This window comes from Sorex araneus, chromosome 3 (genome assembly GCF_027595985.1).
Source record: "Sorex araneus isolate mSorAra2 chromosome 3, mSorAra2.pri, whole genome shotgun sequence".
NCBI lineage: Eukaryota > Metazoa > Chordata > Mammalia > Eulipotyphla > Soricidae > Sorex > Sorex araneus.
The window spans coordinates 49,339,729-49,354,664 of record NC_073304.1 but is presented as its reverse complement, the minus strand read 5'-3'; the positions used below and the strand labels follow the sequence as shown (position 1 = coordinate 49,354,664).

General features: G+C 43.4%; 1 protein-coding gene across 3 annotated transcripts in view; it reads right to left on the bottom strand.

Moving 5' to 3' along the window:
* SOS2 (SOS Ras/Rho guanine nucleotide exchange factor 2) overlaps positions 1–12,466 on the bottom strand; it is a 114,484-nt gene extending 102,018 nt beyond the window's left edge. For all 3 annotated transcript variants that reach the window (XM_055130827.1, XM_055130828.1, XM_055130829.1), the window contains exon 1: positions 12,271–12,466. In XM_055130827.1, coding sequence (XP_054986802.1) covers positions 12,271–12,357 — 87 coding nt within the window. In that variant the 5' untranslated portion in view covers positions 12,358–12,466. The remainder of the gene's footprint in view (positions 1–12,270) is intronic.
* Between the last annotated feature and the right edge of the window lie 2,470 nt (positions 12,467–14,936).

Here is a 14,936-nt window from a genome sequence, read left to right as displayed (position 1 = left end):
ACTGAGATGGAAAAAAAAGTACCACCATTAAGTAAAAAGTGAAAGATATTATTTGACAAGTCCTGAAAAGGCTAGAAAATAAAAAAAGTGAATAACTGGTAAACAGGTGACTAATCATTTTGCAGGCCAGACTGCTTCCAATTTTTTGCTTTAAACAAAATTGAAAGAAAACCTAATTGACTTGCTGGCTGACAGCCCATTAAGAATAATTCTTTTGTTAGATCACTATATCGATTTTAGTAAATAATTTTTCAAAAGCTTAATAAAAGGGTTTGAATGCTTGAAATTATTTTGTTAATAAGTGTTTTCAGGATTTACATCTGCAGATAAAGAAATCAGTAATAGAAATGATGCATCTTGATTCCCTCCAGCAAGAGCTCACAATAAGTAATAATCACCCACAAAATGAGTTAATTTTGAAAGAAAGTAAACAGCTACACAAATATCAGAGTAATTCATATTCAATGAAACTGATTACTTTTAAAATTTTATTGTTTATATTCTTTTAATCAACCATGTGACTAATAACTCAATCCAAAAAAAAGGCTGAGTTTTACATCCAATTACATCAGAAAACGGGGTGATGAAATGAACAGAAACTTTCTCAAGGTAGAAATACGAATGGCCAAAAAGCACATGACAAAATGCTCTTCATCACTAATCATCAGGAAGATGCAGATCAAAATAACTGAGATACCACCTCACACCACAGAGACTGGCACACATCCAAAAGAACAAAAGCTACCAGTGTTGGCATGGATGTGGGGAGAAAGGGACCCTCCTACACTGCTGGTGGGAATGCCAACTGGTTCAGCCCTTTTGGAAAACAGTATGGACGCTTCTCAAAAAACTAGAAATTGACCCCCCCCACTTGACCCAGCAATACCACTTCTGGGAATATATCCTGGAGAGGCAAAAGAGTATAATTGAAATGACATTTGCACTTGTATGTTCATTGCAGCACTGCTTACAATAGCCGGAATCTGGAAAAAAACTGAGTTGCCTGAGAACAGATGCCTGGCTAAAGAAACTTTGGTACATCTACACAATGGAATACTATGCAGCTATTAGAAAAGATGAAGTCATGAAATGTGCATATAAGTGGATCAACATGGAAAGTATCATGCTAAGTGAAATGAGTCAGAAAAAGAGACAGACATAGAAAGATTGTACTCATTTGTGGAATATAAAGTAACAGAACGGGACACCAACACCCAAGAATAGTAGAGATAAGTACCAGGAGGTTTGCTCCACTTCTTGAAAGCCGGCCTCACATGCAAGGGGAAAAGGTAGTTCAGATAGAGAAGGGAACACCAAGTAAAGTTGTTGTTGGAGGGCCCGCTCGGGATGGAAAATGCGTGCTGAAAGTAGACTACAGATCAAACATGATGGCCACTCAATACCTCTATAGCAAATCACAACATCCAAAAGGAGAGAACAAAAAGGAATACTATGCCACAGAGGCGGGGCGGTGTGGGGGGGGATGGGGTAGGAGGGATGGGAAGGATTCTGGGATCATCCGTGGTAGAGAATGGACACTGGTGGAGGCATGAGTACTCAAGCATTTTATGACTGAAACACAAGCATGAAAGTTTGTAAGTCTGTAACTGTACCTCTCAGTGATTCACTAATAAAAAAAATTTTTTTTAAGGCAGAGTTTTAAAGTTTATTAGCATAAGGGAATAATTTGGGGGTGGTGGGACAGTAGGATGGAAGTGGACATTCTGATGGAGGGTGTGGTACTTAAAGTTTTGTGAACCACTGTGCTTAAAATAAAGTGTAGACACTCAAGTTGGAAAGTCAAAAAAAAAAAGGAAAAAATTCAATATACAGACTTTTCTGTTATAGAAAAGTATAAAAACAACTTAGGGATAAAGACTTCTAGAAGTTTATTTAGAAATGTTTAATTCTTTCTCTCCCCCACCCCCATTCTATTATTATTGCTATTAGAATAACGAGAGGAGGTCACAAGGTTACAAGAGGCAATGTCACACAGTTGTGATGCTCACTTACTTAATACTCACATACTGTACACTTTAATCATGGTATACATACACGCACTTGGCTGTGATGCACCAGAGATAGAACACTCTGTAGAGGTGCCAAAGATATGTAAAGTCAGTCCTGGAAGACTGACATTTGACAATGCAGGGGGGTACTAAATTCAAACTCACCAAGTCACACATCTACCACTGAGCTATTTCTAGGCACCATCAAGGATTTTCAAACATAAAAATAGATTGTCATGTATATTTTATGAGAATGAATGGTGGAAATTATTAAATTTTAGTTTTACATTTTAATTTTATATCTTAGATAATTTGAAAAACACTGAACTTCTAAAATTTAAAGTATCAATATTTATGGACTGGAAAGATACTTTAGCAGTTATGATGTTTGCCTTGCATGCAGTTGACCTGGATTCAATCCCTGGCACACATACAGTTCCCAGAGTCCCAACAGGAGTGATCCCTGACACAGAACCAGAAGTAAGCCTGAGCACAGTTGGGTATAGACCCAAAGAAGAAAAAATCAGTATTTGCAACCATAACTATCTGAACTTACTATGAACATTTTAAAAATTTAACTTAAAATGCTTAAAATGCAAAGCAATAAATAAATAAACTATCCCATATTCCACAGCCTCTTCCGCTGCCATATCAACACTCATCCATTGGCCTAGTTCTATAGATCCTCAAGTTTCTAGACCACAAAGCCACATATGTGGTCGCATAAACCTCTCATTTCCACAATACTAACATCCCAGTATAGGAACAAACACCAAATTAAATGGGAAAATAACGTAGAACCCAACTAAATTCAAAAAACAAAACCAATAACATATAAGGCTCAACCAGCAACAAAACAGCTTAATAAATCTACAGATAAGGACTTAATGACTACAGTGGTAAGAGAACAATTTTCACAAATTTTCTTTCACTCAAGTATTTTTGATAATTTCATTAGCCACTTAGTTTTAACAGGCAATATAAAACAATTATGTGCCTGCTAAGGGGGCAGTATTGGATTGTGGTTAGGAAAATGGGAAAATGTTGGAGGGAAAGTCACTGTGGTGTGCTGGTTTTAGAACAATGAATGCCTATAGCAACTGTATTATGAACAACTTTGTAAACCACAATGTTTAAATTCTAGGAAAAATGTAGAAACCTAGTTTCAATGAAAGAATTAAAAAGACTCAGTGTTGACTGTATGAATAAGAGGAAAGGGAAACATGATGACTAGGCTTTAGGATAGAGAACTGGGTATACCATATCTTCTGTAGATGTTAAGTTTATGGAAGATGATAAACTTGGACTGAGTCATGTTGTGAACATTTAAACAGGAATGTTCTGGAAGCAGGGATGCAGCAGTTTTAGATAGGATGCAAGAGAAGACTTTATCAGAAAGGAAATGTTTCCTGAATATCTAAAAGTAGTTAAAAGATCCAATCATCTGTGGGCAAGTTGTCTTAAGCAGAAGAGACATCAAAAAATCCTGAGATAATGGGAACATACCTGTGTTATATACAGGTACAAAAAAAAATCTGTATGGGTAGGAATAAAGTAAAAAAAAAGGGGGGGACCAACATTAAACTAAGTAGAAGAGGAAGGGGAGCAGTAACATTATGTTGGACCAAGCAGGTCATTCACAGTACTTTTGAGTTTCAGTCTAAGAAGCACTGAGAGGCTCGCTTGAACAAAGGAATGACAAGATCTTGTTTTGACAGAAGACTGAATATACAAATGTAAAAGAGAGAAGACTAATTAAGAGACTATGTTAATACTCCAGGACAATGGTGAGAGTGACTAGTTCCATGTGGTAATGGTCATAAAGAAAGAAAAGATAGCTGAATACAGGTATAATTTAAGGCAGAAATAAAAGGATTATCTAGCAGATTAGATGTATGTTATAAACGATAAGACTAAAGAATAACTCAAGAAATTTATTTTGTGCAAAAAGAAGGGCAGAGTAACCATTTACGGTTATGGTTATATATAGCAAAAGGATTCAAGTTTTAAGAGCATAAGGAAGACTTATTGTTGGTCAAAATGTACTTCAAACCTCTATTCAAAATATTTAGAAGTTTGATTACCAAATTCAGAATCAAGGTCTGAATCAGAAATAAAAAGTTTAGGTATCAGATACAGATATGTAAGGTAATGGGATCTCCAAGAAAATGACTGTAAGCAGAAACAGAAGTCTAAATACTAAGCTCTAAAGATGTCAAGATGATGTAGTGGGGAGATGAAATAGAATATACGAAAAAGAAGACCTTAAACTGGGCCGGGGGGAGGGGTATTTCAAAAAGTAGGAAAAGAACAACTATCAAAAGTTGCTCATCAGTCCAGGAAAGAAAAAAATAATAAAACTCTATAAGGAAAGGAGGTAGCACTGAAAACTTACTGGAGACAATACTAGTTCAAAGATATTGTTATTATTTTCATCATCTTGTTTTATCTGTACATATTACAATGAAGTCTTACACATTTCAAAAACTTTCTACTCACTATCATACTTCTTATGTAAAAGAGGAAAAAAATTTTAGGTTGTTAATTTTTAACATGACTACATGAGATAATGCTAAATCCATTAGCTCCATTAAAATTCCTTCCAGATTCAAATATGCAAGCTACAGAGGATATAATAAACTACTATTCCCTTGAAAGAGAAGGAAGTCATGGATAATATAAAAGTCATAAGCTTGATTTATGTCAAATTGTAACACAGGTAATGCTTTGTATGCTTAGCATAAAATACTTTAATGCAATACTATTGCTCCAAATATGACATACCAAATTTAAACTGAAAATAGAAGACCACTACTAAATCATGGTTGACAAGGAGCTAAATGCAGCAAGTTAAAACACATTACAAATGCAGTTCTGACTGAATTCCTCAGGTTAGACTGTGTCATTGTAAGTTTGGTATAATTCCAAATGACTCCTTATAGCTTTTCTGTTATGGTCAATGGCTTTAGAAAATCTAAACTAAGGTTCATGGCACAAAAAGTAATAGGATTTCCTATTCTTAGCTTTCAGTTTGGAGTGATTTGATTGATTAATTTGATCAAATTAATCTAATGATTCTGTTGCATAAATAACCCATTGAGACTTCCCATTATCCGGTTATCTACCTATTCTGAGTTTCACCTCTTCTCACCAAGTCTTGGTCCACTAAAATAAGTCCCATTCTAACTTTCCCTAGACATCAATCTTATTCTCTCCTTTCTAGTCTTATTAACCCTACTGATCTTTCAGATAACTGTTTATTTCTTTACTACTGTATCTCCTGGGCTTCTCTGCCACAGTCATTTGAATGGAAACTTTAAATATGGAGCTTGCTACAAAAAAAAAAAAAGGAATAGAATTCCCATATGACCGGCAATTATCATTTCTTGGCCCCAAAATGTAAGAACATTAATTTAAAGGAATATATGCACATCTATGTTCATCACAGCACTTTAAAACAATTTACAAGTTTTATTATCTTGGGCTAGAGAATTAGTACAATCAGTAGGGAGCTTGCCTTACACACAGTCAAACCAGGCTCAATCCCTAGCACCACATAAGGTCCCCCTGAACCCACCGGGAATAATCCATAAGCACAGAGGCAGCAGTAATCCCTGAGCACTACTGAGTGTGGCCCCAAACCATTAATAATAAGAAAGAGGTTTTATTAAGGACCAGAACTTTACTCTGGAGAGCTGGGAACAGCATGCCATTCACCCGTACTCCAACCCGACCCTATACCTACAATACTATAGCAGTATTATAAGAAACTACAAGGTATAAACTGGTTTTATGGTCACTGTCAGGCACCTTCTTGGCAACCTCTTCTACGCTTGCTGATAGCAATGATGGTGGATACCATATACCATATTAGATCTCATTCCTCCTAGTAATAGACTCTTGGGGGCAAATTTCTCAAGAGAGCTCTACCCACCCTGAGCAAATGGTTAAACCTTCTGGGGGCTGAGAGACACTTATCAAAAGTGCTTAAGAGTCACAGACAGACCTAGCACCTGCCAGTCCATATGTGACTAACAAACAAGCAGCACCCCCACAAACAGAAAGCACCCTGTAGAATTCCCAAAGTTGTCAGCAAGGGGTTCCCACGACCTCTGCTATGGTCCTCTGCCTGCCCAAAAACAACCAGACTTTTTTCCCTCCAGCTGGGATTGAGGCCCCTGCATCCTCATACCCTCTGCACCAGGTACCTCAGTCAATGCCAAGGTCAAGTTGACAAAGGACAGCTACTTGCACATGGTGCACAGGTACTTACTATCTCATACCCCTAGTCACTCACTGCCCAGGTACATTTGGACTCAGAGTCAGAGATAGGGACAGCATTTGTAAATTCCCACACCCTTGCCCAGGCCATCATGGAACACAAAATGGGAAGGTAGAGGAACTTACCTATATCATTGGCTAAAGATAATAACCTGAAAAAAATCTCCTAAATAGATGACAGTTATGCTAACTGTCTATGAAGACTTCAAGTCTACAATTCAATGATGCTCACTGAAATGAGATGAATGGAAGATATCTCCAAGGAAGGCACAAGAAAATTTGAATAAAGTTCAAACACAAATCATAGTGCTAAAGAAGAAAATACTGAAGTCAGGGAGATAGCTTAAAGAGCTAGCAAGCATGCTTTGCATGCAGAAAGCCTTGGTTCAATCCCTGAGTAACAATGGCAATTAGCCTTTAAGCATCACAGGTGTGACCAAAACAAAAAACATAGTGGCTCAGGACACACAGGACTGTTCATTAGCTTAGCATATGGTCACAGGTTCATATTCCTGAAGTCCCATATGTCTTAGCCCAATATTGGCAGCTCTGTTATTTGAGCAGCTCTGTAATCTGTGTTCCCCAGAATTACAAACTACTTCTAGCTACACCACACCCAGGTATTTGAAAGGACCACAAAAAGGGGTATGATCCCCAATGAGCACTATAACCAGTGCATGAGTACTGCAGCCAGGTGCAGCCCCTGGTGAGCAGTTGGCAAATACCACAACCATAAGATGTGTACCTCAATTATGAGGGCAAGCTTTGCAAGCACCATAACTACAGTGCAAACCTCCATAAGCACTGTAGCCAAAAGCAACTCAACTAAAAAATTAAAAGGCAAAGCATATGTGCAACCACCAGTCATCAAAACATCAAAGCTAACAACAAATGGAAAGAGGAAAGGGGAGGAGGGGTAACATGGGGCCTAAGTTGATAGTACAGCAGGTAGGGCACTCGCCTTGCACATGCCTGACTCCCAGCACCCCCTGTGGTCCCCAAGTCCACCAAAATGATTCCTAAGCACTGGCAGGTGTGACCTAAAAACAAATAAAAACAACATCTATCCAAGAAACAAACAAAATGACAGTTTAACTAAAAAACAGTACAGTATGTCAAAAGCAGAATGGAAGAAACAAAATTAAGTCAGCATTAAAGCTCAGAGGTTATGTAGTGGAAATCATCCAAAGAGACCAGAATCTGGCTGGAGTGAGAGTGTAGCAGATAAGGTGTTGCCTTGCACCTGGTTTGCCCCCGTTCAATCTTCAGCACCCCATACTGTCCCCCTGAGCCTACCAGGAGTGATCCCAGAGTGCAGGGCCAGGAGTAAGCCCTGAGCATTGCCAGATGTAATCCCCAAACTTTTTTTTTTTTAAGAGCAGCATAAGGAAGAAATAAAAAAAAAAATCAGGGGTAACATAAGAGCCACTGAGAAAGCATGAAGAGAACCAACATTTACATCATAGGGGTTCCAGAAGAGAGAAAGGGGGCAGAATTCTTATTTTGGGAACATTCCCAAGCTGAGAAGAGTCAAGACACCCAGATCTAGAAAGCTTAAATAAAGAGTTCCAAGAAAAAAAAACACCTGGACATATGAGTACCAAGACTCATATTCAAACTGTCCAAAAGTCAAAGAATCCTAAAGGTAACAAAGAAAAGGTGAAGAATTCACATATGCAGAGACACAATTAGAATATCAGCCAGATTTCTCCACAAAAACTCTATTAGCCAGATGAATTAACATGATTTATACCAAGTATCGAATAGAAATAACTCCCAACCAAGAGAATGCTACCCAGTTAGGTTATCACAGATTTGAAGGAGGAAAAAAAGGGCTTTTCAGACAAAAACAGTTCAGGAATTCACTTCCACTGGTCTTCCAAGAAGTACTATAAAAGGACTTCTATAAAAGGAAAGGAACCCCCTTGGGAAAATAGCAATATACCTACAGAAGAGAAAATATGGGAGGAAAGAATAATAATTATTTTTTTTTACCTATTTCTAAGTTTATTGGTTCTTTCCTTGTTATCTCCATCCTGTAAGTTGGAAGAACTGTGAATTTCCAGTACTGTATTAAGTTGGGAGATTGTGAATTTCTGGTATTTTCAGTTCTACAATGTGTATTTGGTTCTTTTAAGCAGATATTATTTCTCTATTGAGATTTCATACATTATTTATTAGCATATTTCCCATTCCGCCATTGTATTTATTTATAATAGATACCTAATATTTTGATCAATTCAACATCTGGCTCAAATCTGGGTTGATTTATATTCATTTTACTTTTCTCTGAGAATGGATCATATTATTCCAATTCTTTAATCTTTTAAATTTTTTAGTTAATGTAGATAGAAGCCACAACTGTTGCACAATTCTAGAATACGGATTAGATAACGAAGTTCCAGTATTAAAATCAATAAGTATAGGGGCTGGAGCGATAGCACAGCGGTAGGGCGTTTGCCTTGCACGCGGCCGACCCGGGTTCGATCCCCAGCATCCCATATGGTCCCCCAAGCACTGCCAGGAGCAATTCCTGAGTGCAAAGCCAGGACTAACCCCTGAGCATCGCTGGGTGTGACCCAAAAAGCAAAAAAATAAATAAAAAAAAATTTAAAAAAAAAAATCAATAAGTATAAAAAATCAATTTTATGTGAAAATTGTCATATATTTTCATATATAACATGGTTAAGTCCTTGTCTAAGAATTATTAAGCTGAATGTTGTTTCTTGAGCCTTCTGCATTATTGTTTTTGTTTGCTGAGTTTAAGTGGCTTATATGTTACTTTCCCATCTAATTTGGTGTGCTCCTCCTGGAATTTTAATATTGAGGAATTAGGAGGAATTATAGGGCTACATTTGTGGCCGGAGACTTCAGGATCTATAGCCTGGACCAACTGAGTTGACAGGGCAACAGCTCTGGGAGGTAGATGTGGCAGCCAAAGGCTTCTGAAAGTATGGGGGTGGGGAGAAGGGGAGGGAAGCTGCCCATAACAACTGAGAAGACTCCAGAATTCTACCTGTAATTATTCAGTTTGGTGTCTCTGCAAAGAATATTCGAGAAGTGGTAGAGTTGACTGCTTTGTGTGGCTGCTGGGGTATGGGTGAGGCAGCCAGTTGGAGTACTCAGCCTACAGGCCTCCTGAAGGGAGCCAGGAGTTTTCAGGCAAAGGGATTGGTGTTTCTGTGAATTTTAGCTGCCTGGCCTGAACCTCCTAAGAGACTTAGTCGGGAATCAGTAGAGCAGGGCCAGTGGGTGAGTCAATATGGGGACAGCTGTGGCAGTTGGGCCCTAATTCTTTTATTTAATAATTTTGGGTTGTCAGAGAATCAAAAAAGTACAATCGAAACAACATCTGCACATGTATGTTCATCGCAGCACTGTTTACAATAGCCAGAATCTGGAAAAAACCCGAATGCCCCAGAACGGATGACTGGTTGAGGAAACTTTGGTACATCTATACAATGGAATACTATGCAGCTGTTAGAAAAAAGGAGGTCAAGAATTTTGTAGTTAAGTGGATGGGCATGAAAAGTTTCATGCTGAGTGAAATGAGTCAGAAAGAGAGAGACAGACATAGAAAGATTGCACTCATCTATGGTATATAGAATAACAGAGTGGGAGACTAACACCCAAGAACTGTAGAAATAAGTACCAGGAGGTTGACTCCATGGCTTCGAGGCTGGCCTCACGTTCCGGGGAAAGGTCAACTCAGAGAAGCGATCACCAACTACATTGCAGTCGAAGGCCATGTGGGGGAAGGGAGTTGCGGGCTGAATGAGGGCTAGAGACTGAGCACAGCGGCCACTCAACACCTTTGTTGCAAACCACAACAGCTAATTAGAGAGAGAAAGCAGAAGGGAATGCCTTGCCACAGTGGCAGGGTGGGGTGGGGGGGAGATGGGATTGGGGAGGGTGGGAGGGACACTGGGTTTACGGGTGGTGGAGAATGGGCACTGGTGAAGGGATGGGTTCCCAAACTTTGTATGAGGGAAGTGTGAGCACAGAAGTATATAAATCTGTAACTGTACCCTCACGGTGATTCTCTAATTAAAAATAAATAAATTAAAAAAAAAAAAATAAAAAAAAAAAATAATAATTTTGGGTTGTATACCAGCTACTTAATACAGTTTATTCCAAGTATCTGGATTCTAACTTTATTACTCTGGGGAAAAAAATATTGTTTCTTTTCAGATTTTAACTCAGTTGACTGCTGAAACATCTATTTCTTCAGTAGCATCTGAATTTTCTGCTCAGTTCTTTTTATCCTTTAACAGGCTGCTCACCATCTCTTCATGTCTGTACACTCCATTGTGTTCAAATAGCTGTAGTTTTTTTGTTTGTTTAAATTCTGTACCACTTACGAGTTGTTTTCCATCAATGCTAATACAGTATGAACAGATTTCACTCTAAAAGTAGCTAACTTCATTATAATCATGTAAAAGGAGCATCAGAATCTGCCTACCTCCCTTTTACCATTTCTTATTCCACTCTGCAGTTGGAACTCACCAACCACACTTAACCTTCCACAAATGTTTCAAAGTTGTTTTCTTTCAGGATCATTCTCCTAGCTTTTTTACTGGTAACTTAATTCTTTACATACATTAGAATTGATAATTTTTTAACTAAGTTATCTGCTTAGAAGTCCAGAACTATATGTGAAACTTTTTGAAGAATGACATGAGTTGGGGTTTCCTTTTGAAACTCAACTCTGCGAAGAAATATGCTTGCCTTTAGAAATGTAATAAACAAGCGAACAGACTTTCGTTGAGTTCCACGAACGGAACACAGGAAGACTTCTTTTCCAAAATGCTGCCTTGGGCTGTCGCGCTTACTGGTTCTCTGTTATTTTAAAACTTCTTCGAGGATATTTTTGCACAAAGGGACACGGAGCTGTGCTTGGAAACTTGGAACCTCACCTCCCACCCAGATCCCCCATCCTGAACTGTCTACCCGGGACCAAAGGGCATAAGATAAACATGCACAGAGCAACTGTGACCTAAATCCAACATCAGCAACAGCAGAGATGCACCACCACCCATGCCCACACCCGCCCCCCGCCCGCCCTGCAAACTTCAGCGACTCAAAGAGTCAGGAGCTAGTTAGTCAGGAGATGAGTGCTTCCAAGTCCAGACATGCGACCGGCGCAGAGACAGGACCCTAACCGATTTTCCCCGGGGAAACCTCTCACCAACCAGCGGGGCCTCCGGTGGGTCACGCGCAGGGTGGGGTGGGGTGTCTGTGTGGGACTCTTTCAACCGATCTTAGTGGTGGCAGAGAGCGCCACCCTGGGCTGTCACCCCCGGGAAACATCTGCACGTTGCTGGTGGGGGGGAAAAAGTAGCGCCTCCAGCAAGCGTCCCCCTCCCTGTCTTGGCTTAGCACGCGCGGGACCGCCCCGGGGGTTGACGACCCCCCCTTCCCCCCACCCCCAAACCCCCAACAACTCCATTACAGCTCATTCCCGGGCCTGGAAATGCGTCTTTTGTTTTCGAAACCTGGCCTCTAACGCGGGGACTTTCTCTCGCCCGAATCCAGCCTGAGGACAACAAATTGGTCAAGGGCGGAAGTTGCCTGGCGAAAGGGCTGCAACACGAAATCTTAAGTTTTATAATCCTCGCAAAACCGTCCTCCTCCTGGGGCCAGGCAAGGAGAACTCACCCCACCACACACACACACACACACACACACACACACACACACACACACACACACACACACACCCTCGCAAAAGTGGAGAAAAACGGCCCCTTGGGGGGTCGCCCCCCCCCGCCAAGACGAGCCCCCCTGCCGGGCCACTCCGCGGGGCGCCAGCGCTGGGAGGACGCGGCTCCCCGTTAGGACGTCTGCGGGGCGGCAAGCGTGGGGCGCCCCGCCCGCCTCCCGCGCCGCCGCCCGCCACCCCCAGTCCCTCCCTCCCCCCCCCCACACTCACACACAGTCTCACACACACAAGACGGCCGCCCCGGCCCCCCGCACTGACCTTCCTCAGGGCCGGCACCAACAATCCGCGCCATTTCGGACTGTTCTCCTCGCTGAAGAACTCGTAGGGCTGCGGCGCCTGCTGCATGGCCCCGGCGGCAGCGCCTCCGCATCGGGGGCGGCCCGCGAGCCGCAGCGGGTCGGGGCCCCGGGCCTGACAGGCTGGGCGCGGGCCGCGCCGCCTCGCCTCGCCTCGCCGGCGGCCGCCGCCTCCCGCCCGGGCCGCGACCACGGCCGAGGCGGCTCGGGGGCGGCGCCGGCGAGCGGGCGCAGGGGCTCCGGGGGCGGCTTCCTCGGCCCGGGCCGGCCTCAGCCTAGCGCCGGCGCCCGCGGACGGAGCGCGGCGGCTCGAGAGCCCGGGCGACCCCCCGGCTGCGACAGAGGCGGCGGCCTCTTCTCGTGGCGGCGCAGGCCTGCCGCTCGGGCGGCTCCTCCTCCTTTGTTTCGCTCCGCCGCCCGCCGGGGGGTACAGCTGGCCTCGCCCCCGCCCCGACTCCCGCTACGGCCGCTGCGGGCAGGGAGCGGCGGCGGCGGCGGCGGCGGCGCGGCTCCTCATCGCCTCATCCCCGCCTTCCCCAAACAGCGACGCCGCCCGGCCCAGCCCGCCCGAGTCACCTCCAGAGGGCCTTGGGGACCGACCGGGCGTGCGCTCCTGGCGAGCGAGCCGCACTGTGGCGCGCACGGGGCTGGCCGCGGCCGCCGCGCCTTCAGCAGCGGAGCACAGCGCCGCGGGCCCGACGCCGAGCTTCGGGCCCCAGCAGGAGCGGCTCGGCCCGCCCCCTTGGCCCGGAGCTCGGGATCGTGGGTCGCGGGAGCCCCGGCGCACGGAGCATGCGCGCCGCGCCGCAGGCAGAGGCGCCGGCCGGGCGTGGGGGACCCGGGCGCAGAGGCGCGGGCGCCTGGCCGCGGGGATCCGCCTCTCCTCGAGATTTGCCAGGAGCCTGCTCCCGAGAACCCCAAGGCAAACTGCGCTTAGACACGGGCCTTCTAGAGACCTCCAGGCTCCAGTGGGCCGAGCGATACAGAGATGGGGAGAAGATGGGGCGTCTGGGGCGGACACGGAGTGTGTTTGTTGCTCTGCGTGAAATGGCTAGTCTGCAATATATAGCTGATGGTAACTAGCAGCTTACTGATACGGAAACTGACGCCCCTTTAGCTCGCAGTAGGACCTGGAAAGGCAGATGACAATGACATACAGCCAACCTGAACTTCAAGATCTTCCACTCTTACGGGCCCCTATGATCAGAGAATCGTACCTCTTTGGTAAAACACTCTACAGATCTTATACTTTTGTTGTTGTTACTTAATGGTGCCCTCCAAAAGGTGTAGTGGTAGGGCCCACAAAAGCTGTCTGTCCCTAAGACTCTGGGAAACATTAACAAGACAGGAAAAAAAAAAATCCCTTCCTTCATCTTTTCTGAGTAGCAGGGGCACAGGCTGCAGGAACGACTCATTAGCACCCACCTCATTCTACTAAAAATACTCAGCCCGAATAAGATAAAAGATTGCCCCCCCCCCCCAGCAGCTGTGCAGGAGGCAAGGAAGGAAAAGGGTGCAAAAATCAGTAGATTTGTGTCACCCTTCAGTTACAGGATCAGAAGCTGAGCAATCATCCTTCCCACTAATGGGTACCATTTGCATTCTGGCAATAGAACAATAGTACAGTGGGTAAGGACTTGCCTTGCTCACTGTGGACCCAGGTTCCATCCCTGCCACCACACGTGGTCCCGGAGCCCTCCAGGAACGATCCCTGAGCACAGAGCCAAGAGTATGCTCTGAGCACCACTAGGTATGGGACAAAAACTGAGAAAAGGAGATGTCAGCAATACCTGAAAATATTTGTTTTTTAACTTAAATACCATGACTTACAAAGTTGTTCATCATACAGTTGTTTCAGGCATCCAACGTCCCAACACCAATCCCACCACCAGAGTAACCTTCCCCTCCACCATTGTCCCTAGTTTCCCACCCCCACCCAGAAGCCTACTCCCTTAGCAGGCACAAAATCATTTATATTGCTTATTACAACAAAATGGCTACCAGAATTATGGGAAGGGACAATAAAAGAAAGCTTATGAAAATTGTTATATCTTACAATGAGGTAGGCCATTAAAGTCATTGAGAATTGAGTTGTTTGTTGCTAGTTGAGCCTTCTGTGTGAGTTTTTGTTTATTGAGCTTAGTTGGCTTCTATGCTACTTTCCCATCTAATCTGGTGTGTTGCTACCAGGCTGTCAGTATCTTGGAGTTCCAGGCTATGTAGAACTGGGACAATTCTCAGCCTGCCCACCCTCCAGAGGGTGCCCAGTTTTCAGCCCCCAAACCGGTGTATGGAGAATTTCAGTGCCTTGGCGTCCATCTCTTCAAGAATCATTGCGAGGCTGGGTCATTGTTTACAGGGAAGCAGCTGTGGGATGTGGGTGAAGAAGTTTATTTTTCTAATACAAGTGTCTGCTGAATTTGAACTATCCTCTGATGGTCACATCCACATTCCAGTAAATAAAAGGATAGTGAACTGCATGTATTTCTCCAATTCATCTTTCCATGAGTAAAATACTTACATAAAATGTCCACACTTTTCTCTCCTTATCCCAAAACACCACCTATAAACTATCCAACTATCAAATTACTACAATGTAATATTGTTTTCTTATAGGAGAGTAAAGTT